Source organism: Limanda limanda, chromosome 16 (assembly GCF_963576545.1).
Source record: "Limanda limanda chromosome 16, fLimLim1.1, whole genome shotgun sequence".
Lineage (NCBI taxonomy): Eukaryota > Metazoa > Chordata > Actinopteri > Pleuronectiformes > Pleuronectidae > Limanda > Limanda limanda.
The window spans coordinates 13,677,166-13,691,821 of NC_083651.1; the positions used below are offsets into that span (position 1 = coordinate 13,677,166).

The 14,656-nt window shown below is 41.8% G+C and overlaps 1 protein-coding gene across 1 annotated transcript in view; it reads right to left on the reverse strand.

Annotated features, from left to right (window-relative positions):
* The window catches only part of myo16 (myosin XVI), a 77,611-nt gene that overhangs the window by 25,758 nt on the left and 37,197 nt on the right, over positions 1–14,656 (reverse strand). Inside the window, exons 16-25 of the mRNA XM_061088879.1 lie at positions 13,876–14,023; positions 13,131–13,248; positions 11,024–11,141; positions 10,299–10,370; positions 8,571–8,712; positions 7,942–8,014; positions 2,957–3,109; positions 2,169–2,369; positions 1,310–1,385; positions 187–383 (exon numbers count right to left, since the gene is read on the reverse strand). Coding sequence (XP_060944862.1) covers positions 187–383; positions 1,310–1,385; positions 2,169–2,369; positions 2,957–3,109; positions 7,942–8,014; positions 8,571–8,712; positions 10,299–10,370; positions 11,024–11,141; positions 13,131–13,248; positions 13,876–14,023 — 1,298 coding nt within the window. The remainder of the gene's footprint in view (positions 1–186; positions 384–1,309; positions 1,386–2,168; positions 2,370–2,956; positions 3,110–7,941; positions 8,015–8,570; positions 8,713–10,298; positions 10,371–11,023; positions 11,142–13,130; positions 13,249–13,875; positions 14,024–14,656) is intronic.

Genomic DNA, 14,656 nt, shown 5'->3' on the forward strand with positions numbered 1-14,656 from the left:
AATTCCCCAACTTTTACCCTAGTTTTAAATGGCAGTGAGCAAGTATGAGACTCAAAAATGATAACAAATATATATATATATGATAAAATATAAGTCTTGATGCTCTTGTATTCCATGTAGCCACAGGGACAGATTAACAAATCAGTGTAGCACCAGGCTCATTACACTGTGAGCAGTAAACTGTACCTTGGTAAGGTCATGGTACCGCCGAGGCTGCTGGGGGACAGAGTTGGCAGTGAAAAGGGAGGCTGATGGCATCCTGTGGAGCAACAGGGCAGCTTTAGGCCCCCTCAGTCCCATGCGGCCCAGAGAGGCTGGCACCAGCGACCCGGTCTGAGTCAGTTTGGACTGGAAGAGCTGCTGCAATAACACACTCTCACTAGCTGCCGGGCACAAAGCACATAGAGAGAGGAAAATAAGGGAGGCAAATACAAGCGAGAAGAGGCAACAGCATTGGTGGAAATAAGGGGGTGGAGGAGAGAAAAAGGACAGATGGGATGAAGAGAGAGACAAGGAAAGACAGAAAGAAAGAAAGACAGAAAGTAAGAAAGAGGAGGAAGGGAAGAGGCTGGCGGGACATATAAAGTTAAGCACCACATAAACAATCAGTCAGGCAACGAGAGGGGGTGGACTACGCCACTCGACAACACGTGGACTGGTCCACAACAACAATGAGCTCATTCAGAAAGGCAAACAACATGTGTGTGAATGTGGGCGTGTGAAAGGCATGCTGAGGAAGAGAGACAGAGAGAGAGAAAGAGAGGAGGAAAGGATGAGAGGTAGGCGTACTGAGCAAGTAAAACAAACATAAGTTGGACACATTTAAGGACTTAATTACACACAGCTCGAAGAACAACTGTCTATTAATTTAAAGCAATCATCTGCACCATCTGAATATTGACTTAAACTCAAAGTAGGAAGGAGGGGATGGAGGAGTGGATGGATAAGAAGAAACCACATTGTGTGTCTCAGCGTGCACGGATGAAAGGCAGAGAGGCATCTCCCCAGTCAGACGGAGGGATAACGGCCAAGTGTGAGTGAAGGGCGAGCTTTGAGAAGATTAGCCTCATCATGGAAATTATTGCAATTTGGCTGCTGGACGCAAGACTCGCCTGGCAGTAACACAACGGCTGCCTGTGTCGCGCTAACCACAACACCCCACATCTGGCACCTTCTATAGACAATATATACACAGACACACAAAGAGTGGTTTTGTGTGTTGCTAGTTTGCACAAGAGTGCATCTTTGTGCTGGAGTGTGCTCTGACGCCACAATGTGCTTACATGTGTGTTATTAATTGGGTACTTACACTTCATCGTAAACAAGAGATTCTGAGGAAGGAGGTCTTTGTTTCTTGTGATTGATCCCGTGAGATCATATGAAATCTGGTGGAAAAACAGATTAATGGACATTCTCATTAAATACTCATGCAGTGCATTTACTCTTATATGGAACATAAAATATACCCATCAATTTATAATTTACACTAATCCATATCGTTGTGAAAGCACCAATTAGAATTTCTATCTACTGCAAGATGTGGTAGTTCAAAAATGTTTTGTGGAAAACGTCTACAATATCTTCTAGTAGGAGGGTTATTTGGTAGCAAAAACAGTTAATTGTGATATAGTTTGCATCTAAAGCCACTTTTCCACTGGTCATGAAACCTAATAACACCAGCTAACATCTGGCTTTTGTCTGCTATGAAGATGGATACAATCATCATTCACTCCTGGTGACTCAAACTCTGCAGCAGTTTTGAGTTTTTTAATCGGCTCCGGCTCCAATCAGCACCTATGGAAATCTGACACCTGGGGACGCGCGATAATTACGTCTTCTTCTTCTACTTTCATATGGCAGTCTAGACGCTGCACTTTTTCTATACAACGTCATGAAGTACATTGATCTTGTGGGCGTGTATGTGAATGCATAAATATCCATGAACCTTTGTGTGGGTATTGTACATCTTGGGAGGAATGTGGACAAATTTAGTTTTTTCTTTATATCGTGCAAAATGCAACACTGGCAAAACAGTGAGGTGAGAGAATTTTGAGTCGTGGTGGCTTTACCAGAAATAGAAAAACCTGCATATACTCGCTAATTTTGGTGTAAAAGACACATTGTATTGCCTATAACTACATACATGCATGAGTGTAACACAGACAGACCTGTCCAGCGTAGTGGCTGACAATGAAGGCCGGGCCCTGATCTTGAGGTGGGGGGTTTCCATTGCCATCCTTGGTGGTGAGAGAAAGGCCGTGAATGGGATTGGAGTCCAGCTGTGTGGAAAGCCTCTTATACAGGGTCTGCTCTACTGGCCGCGGGCTCTGGCTCTCCTCATCCAGCACACACAGAAGTCCCTGAGGTCTCTGGAAGAGGAACAAACAAATGCTCAAATGATAAATATGTCGTTCTCAGAATATTTTCATTGATACTTTTAGTGTCCCTCTGACATCAAACTGCCTCAGTCATATTAGTTAAAATGTTAAAATTGTTAAAAGCATCTTAACCACGAAAGGCCAGTTATAATGAAATTTGATTTATATTTTTATTTCTTACAAAACATCTTACTTTTTGCGTAACATCTGACTTCCAAATACAATTTCAAAGCATCTTAACCACAAAAGGCCAGTTATAATCCAATTTGATATATATTTTTATTTCTTACAAAACATCTTCATTTTTTCTTAACATCTGACTTCCAAATACAATTTCAATCAGGAAAAAAGGAAAAAGAGAAATTTGCTGAAAATATTCCCAGAAAAAGAGAAAAGAAAAGATTTAAAAAAGGCCCAAACTAAACCCTTTTTTATTAAGTGAGGGAATTTACTGTGAATTGAAGTTGCCCATGTGATTTGTAAACTTTTTTCAAAGCTCTGGGTGGAATCAAAATGTCAAGTTACATTGTTAAAGACCAGACTGGCCTGGACTGGTCCAAACCAGGAACATACAGTACCTGAAGAAAGAAGTCCAGAACGGCTGACTGGTTGCTGTGGGAGCATGGGGTCTCCATGGCGATGCCCTCCTGCAGACACTCAGCCTGCTCCTGCTGGAATAGCACCTCAGAGACGTACTGCCTCAGCCGCTCATTGGTCATGTTCACACACAGCTGGAATGCACATAACACACACTTAAGTCGCACGCACATCGACCTGTAAACACACTCTTCAATGTACACTGTGAAGTTCCTCAGGGACACGCGGCTGAATGTTTGTTTATAAAGCAAACAAACGCATGAATACCTTCTCAAACAGAACCTGCTGTGGCACCAACAGGGAAGTCAATGGGGCATAAATGGACTGCCTGACAACACACCTGACCCAGAAATCATGAGAACTGTTTACAGGGACATCTCCTGCATGGGGCCCACAGCAATAGGCGCCCCTCTGTACGGCTGTAGCCCACAATAACATGGAGCGTCTTCCTGCTGAGACATATGAACTCTTCCTCACCCGGCAGTCAACCAACCACAGCACAGGGAGGAGTCAATCAAATGGGGTTTTGTCTGATGTGTGTGCTTGTCACACTTGTGGTTTAGTGAGCTGAACCCTTTTTCAACCCAGGATCTCGTGCATGTTTCCTTTGTTCACTTTTCACATCTAAAATGAAAACAAGCATAACATCCTGGCTATTGAATGCCCTGCCAACCAATCAAGTTGAGTTTGAGGGAGTATCTGACATCGTATGTGTATAAATTATTATGGCCAAAATGTATGTTGCATAAAGATCAGTTCATCCTTGAGTCTAAGTGAACATTTGAACCAAGTTTAATGTCATGTGTGTTTGGACAGGTCACAGATACCTTGACCTTTGACCACTAAATTCTGAAGGTCATACTTGAGTTTATATGAATATTTGCACCAGATACAATATAATTGTTCTAAGGACAAAAAACCTGATAAATCATGCCATAAGACGTGAGGTCACATTGACCTTATATTGTAATCTTTTCCAACAAAATCAGTATTTCTGAAAGTCAGTGCAACATTTACACTGAATTTTAAGGGATTTCCTAAAGATTTGAGTGATATTTCATCCACGAGGTAAAAATGTGAGGTCATAGTGACCTTCACATGTGACCTTTGACCACCATGAATCAAATTTCATCAATGAGTCCAAGTATACCTTTGTTATAAATATGAAGAGGTTCCCCTAAGGTGTTTCTAGGATATTGGGTTTACAAGGACCCGGACATACAGACAGACAAACTGAAAACATAATGCCTCCAGCTGCAGCTGTCACATGGTGCAGATTCACCAAGCAAGACTTACAAGCCATATGGCAATAAATGAAGGAACAATAAAAATACTGATGCTGTATTCAATTGCATTGGTTAGCTTTAAGGTGACAATTACATGACTTTTTTGTTTTGGCGGTGATTGCCTCAGACCAGAACTACGACCTACATTTTGTCTCGTAGGCGGCTTGATTGAGAAGTGCTGATTTAGAGTTGTGCTGTTTTGTAATGCAGACGGCTATAGTCCTGTTTTCCTTTCATCAACGTTCGCCTATTCGTCGTCTTCAGGTTAGTCTAGTCCATTAAAGGCTCAGTCCCAGCAGGTGGTTGATTGAGTTAGCTCATTAGCAAAGTGCTGAGCAGATACAACACAGCCCTGACAAACACAGCTCTAATTAACAAGCACTAATGACCCTGATCATGCTGCGCATGTGGAGCGTGCCTGTCTATGTGTCTGCACGTGTGCGGATACATGTGTGTACAAACACGTCAGGACTTGTTTGTCACTTATGTCATATCTACTGTTAGAGGTCATCATGTTTGTTTATCCAGAGCTTACTCCTCCCGTTCTCTTCTCTTCTCCGTGGGTGGTGGCTAATGTGTGTGCTATGAGCAGGAGGATATATTAATAGGCAGCTCAGCAGCAACAACTGAGAAAATGTATGAGGGAGAAGAAGTGGGCACCGCAGCAGCCACCTGCCAGACATAGCTCCTCTGTTTTTGCTCATTTTGTTCAAACTCTTCTGTTCTCTCGTCTCTTCTCATACTTGCTCTCGCTCTCGTCGTGACCTGAAGAGAGGTTATGTAATCCATCACATCCATTTGGATTAGAGAACAGCCAGTGGTAGAGTAAGGCAGCTGACATTTAAGCGCCCGACACACACACACACACGCACAAACATCCTAGTCACAAACACTGGGAAAAGCTAAGACAAACACACAGCAGCTTTGACAAAGGCTGGGAAACGGAAAATAGGAGGCATGGAAGCTTTGAGTAGCAGGAACAAGTACTAAACTAACATCAAACTAACGTCAAATAACATCAAACAAACGTCAGATACCTCTTAGCCCTGAAGGAAGTCATCTATGATCTGACCAAACCTTGTAACGCAAACCAATGTGCATATAGACACAGTGACACAGACGTTAGACCCATGTGTCGTAGGTGTTGTCCTCATTTCTCTGCTCATCACACATAGATGAAGATGGTGTAAAAGAGCCACATTATCTACTGAATATTAGGGCTGCAACTAACGACTATTCTGATAGTCGATTAGTCACCGATTATTGAAACGATTAATCGACTAATCGGATTATGAATGACACAAATTCTCAATTGCTATTATTTAGCAAGCAGCTTTTAAATTTACCTTGAGGTTGTTCAAGGCATGTGATGACTGAAAATAAAGACAATAAAGATTGATACTTCATTAACAAAAATGTCTTTTAATAAACTTTGCTGCATATAAGGGTACTGTTGACACAAAAGCAAAGAAAAATCAAGTTTTTGTCCATTTAAAACCAAGGACAGGCAAAGTGTTAATAAAAAATATTAATTTAAATTTAAGTTTCCCTTTTTACTGTGAACCAAGAGCTGGTACTTAAAATAAATTAAAATTCAAGTATCCATTTTTCGTGTTAACAGAAAAGGACAGGGAAAATAACATTAATAAAAACATCAACAAACGAAACTACAGTCTTCTTCAGACTAAATCATTGTGATTAAAAAAAGACGTTTGTCAGGCAATAGGATAATATTTCACTTTTAAACTCGTTAAAAAAAAGTTTAAACCATATTTTTGTAATGGATGCTAGAATCCTGCGCGCAGGTATAAACGTGTAAATCGGCCTTAACATCTGACAGAGGCGAGTCCGCATCGTCTCCGTTACGATGTCACACGTGCCTCCTCCTCACACGCGCGTGTCCTGCTTCCATGGAGAGCAGGTCCGCCGCAACAAATACTGCAGGTAGATTTTTTCGAACTTTTTACTTCCTGGTGCGCGACGGCGCGCGGCAGCGGACGCCGATATAGGTCCATGTCAGCTACTTCCATCAGCACCTCCGGTAAAACGCCGTTTAGTTCCGCTGCGCGGCACGAGAAACACGCGCTATGACGTAACCAACGAATCATCGACTAGTAAATTTGTCGGCGACTATTTTGGTCATCGATTTTTGTCGACGACGTCGACTAATCGTTGCACCCCTACTGAATATACTTAGTAATCAGTGAAGGTTTGGTGCTCATGCCAGGCAATTAGCCTGGTCATCAGTGACCTACACAAAATGGTCAGCAACACTTCCTAATGATAACGCAGCATCACACATTTGGTGGCGATTGCTATGGCACAACCCAAGTGCCGGGGTCAAATGGGACAATTTTAAAGACATGAAATGAACATATCAAACAATTTGATGTGCAATGGGCATATCAAGTTTTTTTATTTTTTATTTATAGGTCAGTGAGTATTAACATTATTTCTTTCTATATACTACAATTTCCTTTTTTTTCACTTAATTAATTAAAGATAGCTAGGACTGTACTCAGGGGGGGGTTGTTGGATTGGGTGCGCGCGTGCTTTACCGCCGCTGCTACAGCTCCGTCGCAGGGGAAACACTGAAGCTATCTATCAAACTGAAAGGTGTCGTTTTGATTTGGCATTCACTCCAGCTTGCCAAAGATCATGTATCCACACATACAAGTACTTTAGCTATAATAGGTTTGGGATAAAGGTATTGTGCAAAAGGTGTCTGAATCATTTGACCAATCAGAAGCACGCAAGCACGTACACAGCGGTCGTACATTGGAATAGTCTATTAACAGTGGGTGCTTTATGAGCAAATGACTGATTTACAGTGATAACAGGTGAGCAGCATAGAGCTGCACACACTGTACTCAGAACATGATGCAATATAATTACACTGATATATTGACAACAAGCAGTGGTGACATGCTGCTCCGTTTGTACACGGTGTGCAGAGGCACACTTAATTAATTGCACAACAGGTACACAAACATACCAGAGGTGCAGAAGAGGACAAGTGATTAAATTCCCATTCCAAAAATCGATTTCTGTACATTAGACAAGATCATTGCCTCTCCTCACTTAATACAGTAGCTCTGCATTGTTCAGTCACATGTAGCTGCCACAGGATGCAATGGAGAAAGAAAAATACACAAACTTGTCTGATCTTTGCTGAATATACGATCTAATAATCTCTCCTAGAAGAAAGAGCCACTGGTGTGGTACTTTCATGTAACGTACAGAGAACTATTACACAATGGATTTTCTCGTGTTTTTAGACACTCACACACAGCTGTGTGTTACTCCATGTTGTCACACACAGGCAGTCATTGTATCAACTATCAGTTCAACCGAGGACATCTGAAAACCACGCCACAGACAGCCAGAGACCTCACCTCATTCATTACAATTATATACTTAAATTATTGGGCTAAAACAGACTGCGGCCCCAAATATTTTAACAATTTGATTACGATCTGTTTGAAAATTACAATAGCACATACTATTCATGGAGATATTTATAGGTCTGGATGGCCTTCCAGGCCAATTATATTATTCAAGGAATGTCATAAATGCATTAGGTTTTATTAGGAGAAATCAGTCAGCTTGGGGAAAACAGAAACACGTGCTCTCTTTGGGGGAAGGGGTGACCAATATCAATAAAAGTAAGCATGTCTCACCTGCTCAAATCCATTCCTCTGAAATTCTTCAAACCCAAATATGTCCAAGATCCCAATTTCCAGGGCAGGATCGCTGGAAGAAATAAATGGATAAAAAAGATATTTAGATGACACAACTTTTATTACATCACAACTTCGCTGCTTGCTTGTTTGTTTTATCGCATCAAGAATGATCATGCCCGAGTACAGTGTAGTGTGTGTTTGAGCATCTGAAGGAGATGTGCTATAACTTATGTGTTTATCACTTTCTATGGTTGGTGTGTAAACAAGGACAAACACATTCCAGAAGAAGTGGCTTGTTTTTTTTTGAAGATGAGATAAGACCTCCCAACATCAACAAAACCAAGGATCCTATGGCCTCCACCTGGGTGTGTGTGCGTGTTTGAGACCTCCACATAAACCTTGGTTGTGTCCTCCACCTCTGCACTGTTATTCCATTTCAGTGTACAAACTTATTTGTGTGTGTCATGCAATGTAAACTATTAGGAACCTCCACTCTAAATATATGTGTCAAGTTACAACATCAGTTTCGACACCACAAAAGCTCTGACTGAGTTAGTGCTTGTGTGTGATGACAGATAAACTTCATTAGTGGTGTTTGTGAAACACAACACACTCAAGAGTTTTACCCAATGTGGTCATTCTGTCCCTGAAGGTCGTGGTTGATACTGTTGACCAGATAGCTGAAGAGGCGTCCATAGATGGCCTTGGCAAGTTGGTCTCTGTACTGTTCTGACATCTCTACAGTGTGGCGGCGAGTGATCACATCACCTGACACAAAGAGGAGATAGGAACATAAAAGTGTTAGCATCTGACAATTTGTTTTTTTTAAGGTTTTTGATCATTTCCATTGCAGCCAAGTGTTGTTTTCTGCTGCAAAAGACATATTCTTGCTAAAGATTGTATGAGAGACTGAGAGCTTATCATATTTATTTTGTTATCTGCATCTATGTTGGTGATAGTTTCAGTTGAAAGCATGAAATATATTTCTGACATAATTTATAAATATCTCACAAGTCCACCAGAGAGCTCTGTTGTTTATATATTATGTGATGAAAAACAAAAAAAAAATATATATATACACACACACACAAACATACAAACATAGTCATTGCCAGATGCCGCACTCGAACCAGCATCTCAGACCAAACAAATGCTTCATGGGCCACACTTTACACCTCTCTACAGAAAGGTAGTGTCTATACAGTGTTCTGGGTGTTGCAAAACCCAGAACGCAGCGTCTAAACACACAACCAGAAGCCTAACTGATTAAATTGACCCTGTATATAGAAGAGACAACAAAAACCATTGCAGATAAATCAAAAACACAAAGGATCAGCCATGTCTTATTCTTGAGACGCTGTGATCCGTCACCATGTATTTTTAAAACAAATGTCGCGGCTGTGCTCGATGCTGCAGAGGACATAAACACTGAAAACTCCTGCTGTTGAACTCTAAACACTGTGGCTACACCTTATTTTTGTCTATAGGTTAGAGGAAATACTGGCCCAGTATTGGGAAAGTGCGTGTGTATAGAAGTGTTCCCTCCTCACCAAGGTTACGTTTACGCAGAAAGGCAGCTTATAAAACAGGTGACTGTCTGGTGTTTAGCTCATGCTGGTAAGCTGCCAAATACCGTAGTACTCCAAGGGAGAGAGAGCAGGAGGAGCTATGAAGAGGTAAACAAGACGAGATAATGTGATGCACACCTCCCTCCTCCTCCTCCTCCTCCTCCTCCTCACCTACACACTGAAGATATGGCCCCAGCTGTGTTCGGGTCACTGTCCCCTTTCCACAAGCTGTAGGTCAGAATGGATCCCAGAGTGCAGCACACTCTAAGCGATCACACACGGTGGCAAGCAGGTAGATAGCATTGCTAGCCACGTTAGCATTGCTGTGTTGTGCAGTTTTTAGCCCACAGACTTTATAAACACAACATGTAGCTGTGGTGTTTGTGGCTTAACAGCAACGTGGTGATAGGTGTGTTTATTTTGTTTTTTGTGCTCTGACAGGTGAAAATAAGGGTGTCCACCCAGCTGTCATGTTTACGTCAGTGCTAACCTGAGCAGGGGGGCATCTCGCTTTTCAGTTTGTGCTTGAACTGGATACCAACCTCCAAAAAACAGAAGCAGGGATCACAACACACACAGAGGGAGTGTTACTACATTCTCTCCTCAAGATGCTAATACTCTACTATATCTTTATGGCTGCGGTATTATTTGTTAAAAAACCTGGTGTATATACCCTTTAAGAGTCATCCTGATGATCTTGAAGTCTCTGATTATATTTCTCATTATGTCTTTGCAGTCAAAAACACAGGAAGGGCCAAGTGATGGTGGAAGCTGGTGAGGCCTTACCTTTAAAGTACTGGACATCAGATGTGAGGGCGGTGCTTAGGTCGTTGGAGGACACCTGCAACAATCCAGCAACTGTGGCGAGACAGACAAAGAGAGATAATGGCAGAGTAAATGACACTGACACGATGACAGGATGAAACCGAGCATCAGGGACGTGGTGCTGATGCCATCCCGGAACACAATCAGGTCTGTGCAGCTCTGACAGTGAAATCAGCTGAGTGCTACGACGGCTCACGCCTGTTTAATCTATCGGCAGAGCTGGAAGCAGTTAGTCATCAATGGATTTCTGAGCAGAGCCCATAAACAAGCAGCGGGAGGTGACAGCAACCCAGAAACCCCTTTGCTGATATCACTAGCCTCAACATCGCATCACCCTGACAACGCCTGGCTCTCTCCCGTTCGGGCGCTGATGTCATTTGTTTACCATCTCAGGAAAGGTCAGGGGTCAGAGGCTCCTCATGTGGTGGCTATAGAATTAAAGAGCCAGACAGAGAGAAATCACTGTCCCAATAGCGAAAGAGTGCATGGAGTGTTCTGTCCTCACCAAGGTTACGTTTTGGCAGAAAGGCAGCTTATAAAACAGGTGACTGTCTGGTATTTAGCTCATGCTGGTTAGCTGCCAAGCAGAGAAACAGCGAGAGGAGGAGCTATGAGGATGCACCCCTCCTCCCCACCACCTCCACTTAGACTGGAAATGTGGCCTCAGTTGTGACCAGGGCACTGACCTCTCTCCAACAGCTGCAGGTCAGAAGGGAAGGCTGTATCGGCTTCTGTCAATGCGGTGAAACGTATGTCCCCAATATGGAGCAGAGCGGAAAGCAGCGTAAACACTGAGTCAACCTCCTAACAGAGAGAAAGGGACACAGAGACAGAGAGAGAGGAGGACGTTAGAGTACAATAATAGCTTACTTTGGAAACTGGCAAAATTTTGGTGCAATTCATTTCAATTTTTTTTACCATTTAATATTTAATACCAATTTATACAATGGAATATTAAGGCCACTTAAAGATGAAAAAAAATAGATTTTGCAACGTGTGATGTTAAATCACAAAATTATTCTCGAAATCTCAGAATAAATTATCTTCATACGGCCCCTAATGCGCCTTTGGTACTTTGCACCACATGGCATTATTCAGATTCGTATTAATACCAACAGATCTAATGAGACCAAAAAACTAAATTCCACTTGAAAAAAACATAACTAAACTTTTCCTTGCATTACCGTGACCTTTTGACTTTATTTTGAACCAATTCCACATGGAAAATACTCATTTGAGAGTAAATGTGTGATTATCCTGAACTCAAAATAGTCCCAAGGAGATGAAGTTTACTATTGCCTTAATGGTGTTTTCTAAAAACCTACGCTGCCCAACTGTTATCGAACATTTCTTTAAAAATAGAAGAAATCCTATGTTTTTTAAGCCTATTTCCATTTTCAGTAGGAATAAATGGACATGGGACTGAGAGTGATAGACGACCGTAGTGATTGACTGACATAAGCATTGTTTGTTTGGAATTTTGATGGGATTACTTGACAATAACAGAAATAAAGAATAACCGGCATTATTGTTCCATGTAATACAAAATTCTAAATGAATGTGAATCTAACACTAGCACATCAACCCTCTTCCCTCCATTCACACTTCCCACTCTCCCTTCCTCTGTGCCCTTGAGTAAAGGACGCTTAATGGAATACCCCATTACCCACTGCTCTGAGAGGGGGATGTTTGAGTTTGCGGGTGTGTGTGTGTGCATGTGAGTGCATGTGAGTGTATGTGAGTGTATGTGAATATGTCTGCGTGTGCACTCTCTCAAGGCCGGATATTGGAGCTGATATCTGGGAGATAAACACAAGCATTAGTCTCTGTCTGACACTCTATCCAGAGATAGACCCCCCCCTTCCTGTTAGGGAGGAGAAGAAAGGAAACGAGGCAGAGAAAAGGAACGATAGGGAGCACTAATGACGATTGACCTTTGGGTCTGGACTGGGAGTCGTCCCCTGATGAGAGCTTAGACATAGACCAATGGGTGCCATTGTCATTGGGTCCACCACTTGCACTTCCACTCCCCCACTCCTTCTTCTGCCCCTTGGTCTCTCTCTCTCTCTCCCTCTCGCTCTTATAGAGTGGACGCTAGTGCCCTCTGATAATAACACCATCTACCACTCTACTCCTCTGTCCCTTGCTTGCCTGCGTGTATTGACTGCTGCTGGATTAAAAGGTGAGATAGTGGTCACTCACTGCTGACAGATGCTGACTGGAAATCTAAGAATAGAACCTGATAATGAGCTGGGAACAAAGCTGGTCGGGTATAGGACAGACTGTGCTATCCTGGCCCACTACATGCACACTATATGCACAAATCAGTGTCCTGTCCTCTGCATTTGGTCACTAATTTTAGAGGACCCTTATAGATAGTTATAACACATGATTAGTTACATCAGGATCTGAATTCCAAGAAATCCCCCTATCTGTGGCAACTAAGTTTTAAAAGAAGAAGCCTATCTCATTTTAAATGCTTCTTGTGTCTGACATGTTAGGACACAATGTAGTGTCCATTTTGTACCCTGCCATATCCATATCGTTTTGGAGGGTTTGATTACTGGGATTGTAACAGTTTGGCCATTACATTTGAAATATTTGACATTACAAATTGTCAAAAACGTACAAATTAAGAAGTTGTTTGTGCAGCAAAATATGGGGTGAAAACTCATCAGTGACAACATAATTGGATATCTCAGAATATCTTATTTTAACACTTAAATTATCCCAGTCCCAATAGTGTTTGAATAAAGATGCTCAACACAAGGTGTATGCAGTGCAAATTGATACCTGCTTGTTGAAGCCCAGGGCTCGCAGGGCTTGTATGACTGCTGCGAAGCGTTCCCTGCTCTGGGTCGAGGCTTTAGCTACTGGAGGGCTCTCCCCTGGAAATCCCCCACTAAGATACCTGAAGTAAAGACAGAAAGCTGAGGCAACAGGGACCAAGACTTCAAACAAATACAGAAGAAGCATGTGAGGCCTTGTGCTAAGGTGAGTTAAAAATGACGAGTGCACAGATTTGACAGAAGAGAACTACAACCAAAAGATTTATGATATATATTTGTGCAGGAATATATTTAGTCTCAGTCGTACTGTGGAGAGGAGAAGAATATTATTAATCTGCAGGACTAGATTACACAAACAGAGCAAAGATATACGGACACAGAATAGATTGGTATGATGCCAGAGGGTCTACTGCGCCTAAATAAGGACATAAACACACACAAGACACACAAGGCTGACCATTCATAGATGCATAAAGAGAAATTGATTAAAAAGTACATTGACTGTATGTGTGCATCCAATGTACCTTTCACACTCTCCTTGATGCTATCAAATATGAGGGTATTAAATTGGACTCTGGAGCTTCTGCTCATCATTTCAGAAGTGAGGTTTCTGATTATTTTTACAGTCCAAACACATGATTAAACTGAGGGGCTCCTGATGACAAAATGACCAGCTATAACCAATACACTCCTTTCATTAATGATTTTAGGAACTAGTGACATGCATGTGGCACCTGACAGCAACATACCTATGAGCCAGGACATTGTTGAGGTAAAGTGTGCTCTTCTCCTCAGGTGACAGGCCTTCAGCCATCAGATAGAAGATGTTGAAGTTGTGCTGGTTTGGAGCCGGTTGGACCAGACGAGACCTCTCCAACATGTACGTGTACACACGGGCTTTAACAATAAGAAGCAGACTTTAATAACAGAAGGTGCAAATACAAGTTTTCAGCAGTGTTAATTATAATTGTCAGCTCTGAACATTACATTTGTGTCCACTGTTCAACAGCAAGTGCTCGCTGATCAAATTCACTGAGGTAATTTAAGGTCAGCATGGTTGTAAAAATGGAACACTGGTACAAAACATAAGACTGTGCTTCCCCCTGTTGGTGAAAACAAAGCATTGCACCTAAAACTAAAACTACACTTTAACTCTATCTGAGCCTCAGTAACACTATGAATGTTTTATGGTTTATTTTCACAGCCACAGCACTATTATCATAAAGTTAGGGATCCTCAGTCATCTACAGAAACTGTGGACTTTCTGTAAATAAAAATCAAAACAAAACTAGGATGTAGTTTTGAGAATTAATTACAATGTTGGGACACATCAACTTTCCGTCCTTCTCTATGTCTCTCATGTGGAATAAAAATCATTCTAAAGTGGCTTCAGGGAGAATCTAGACTGCTTTACCTTTTGCACACTTTATTTTGTTGTTCATTGTACTACCAGATGGTTGAAAATGCCACTTTGATCATTTGCAAGTGAAGACATGTTTTTAGAAACTTACAAATCAGAATGAAAATAAT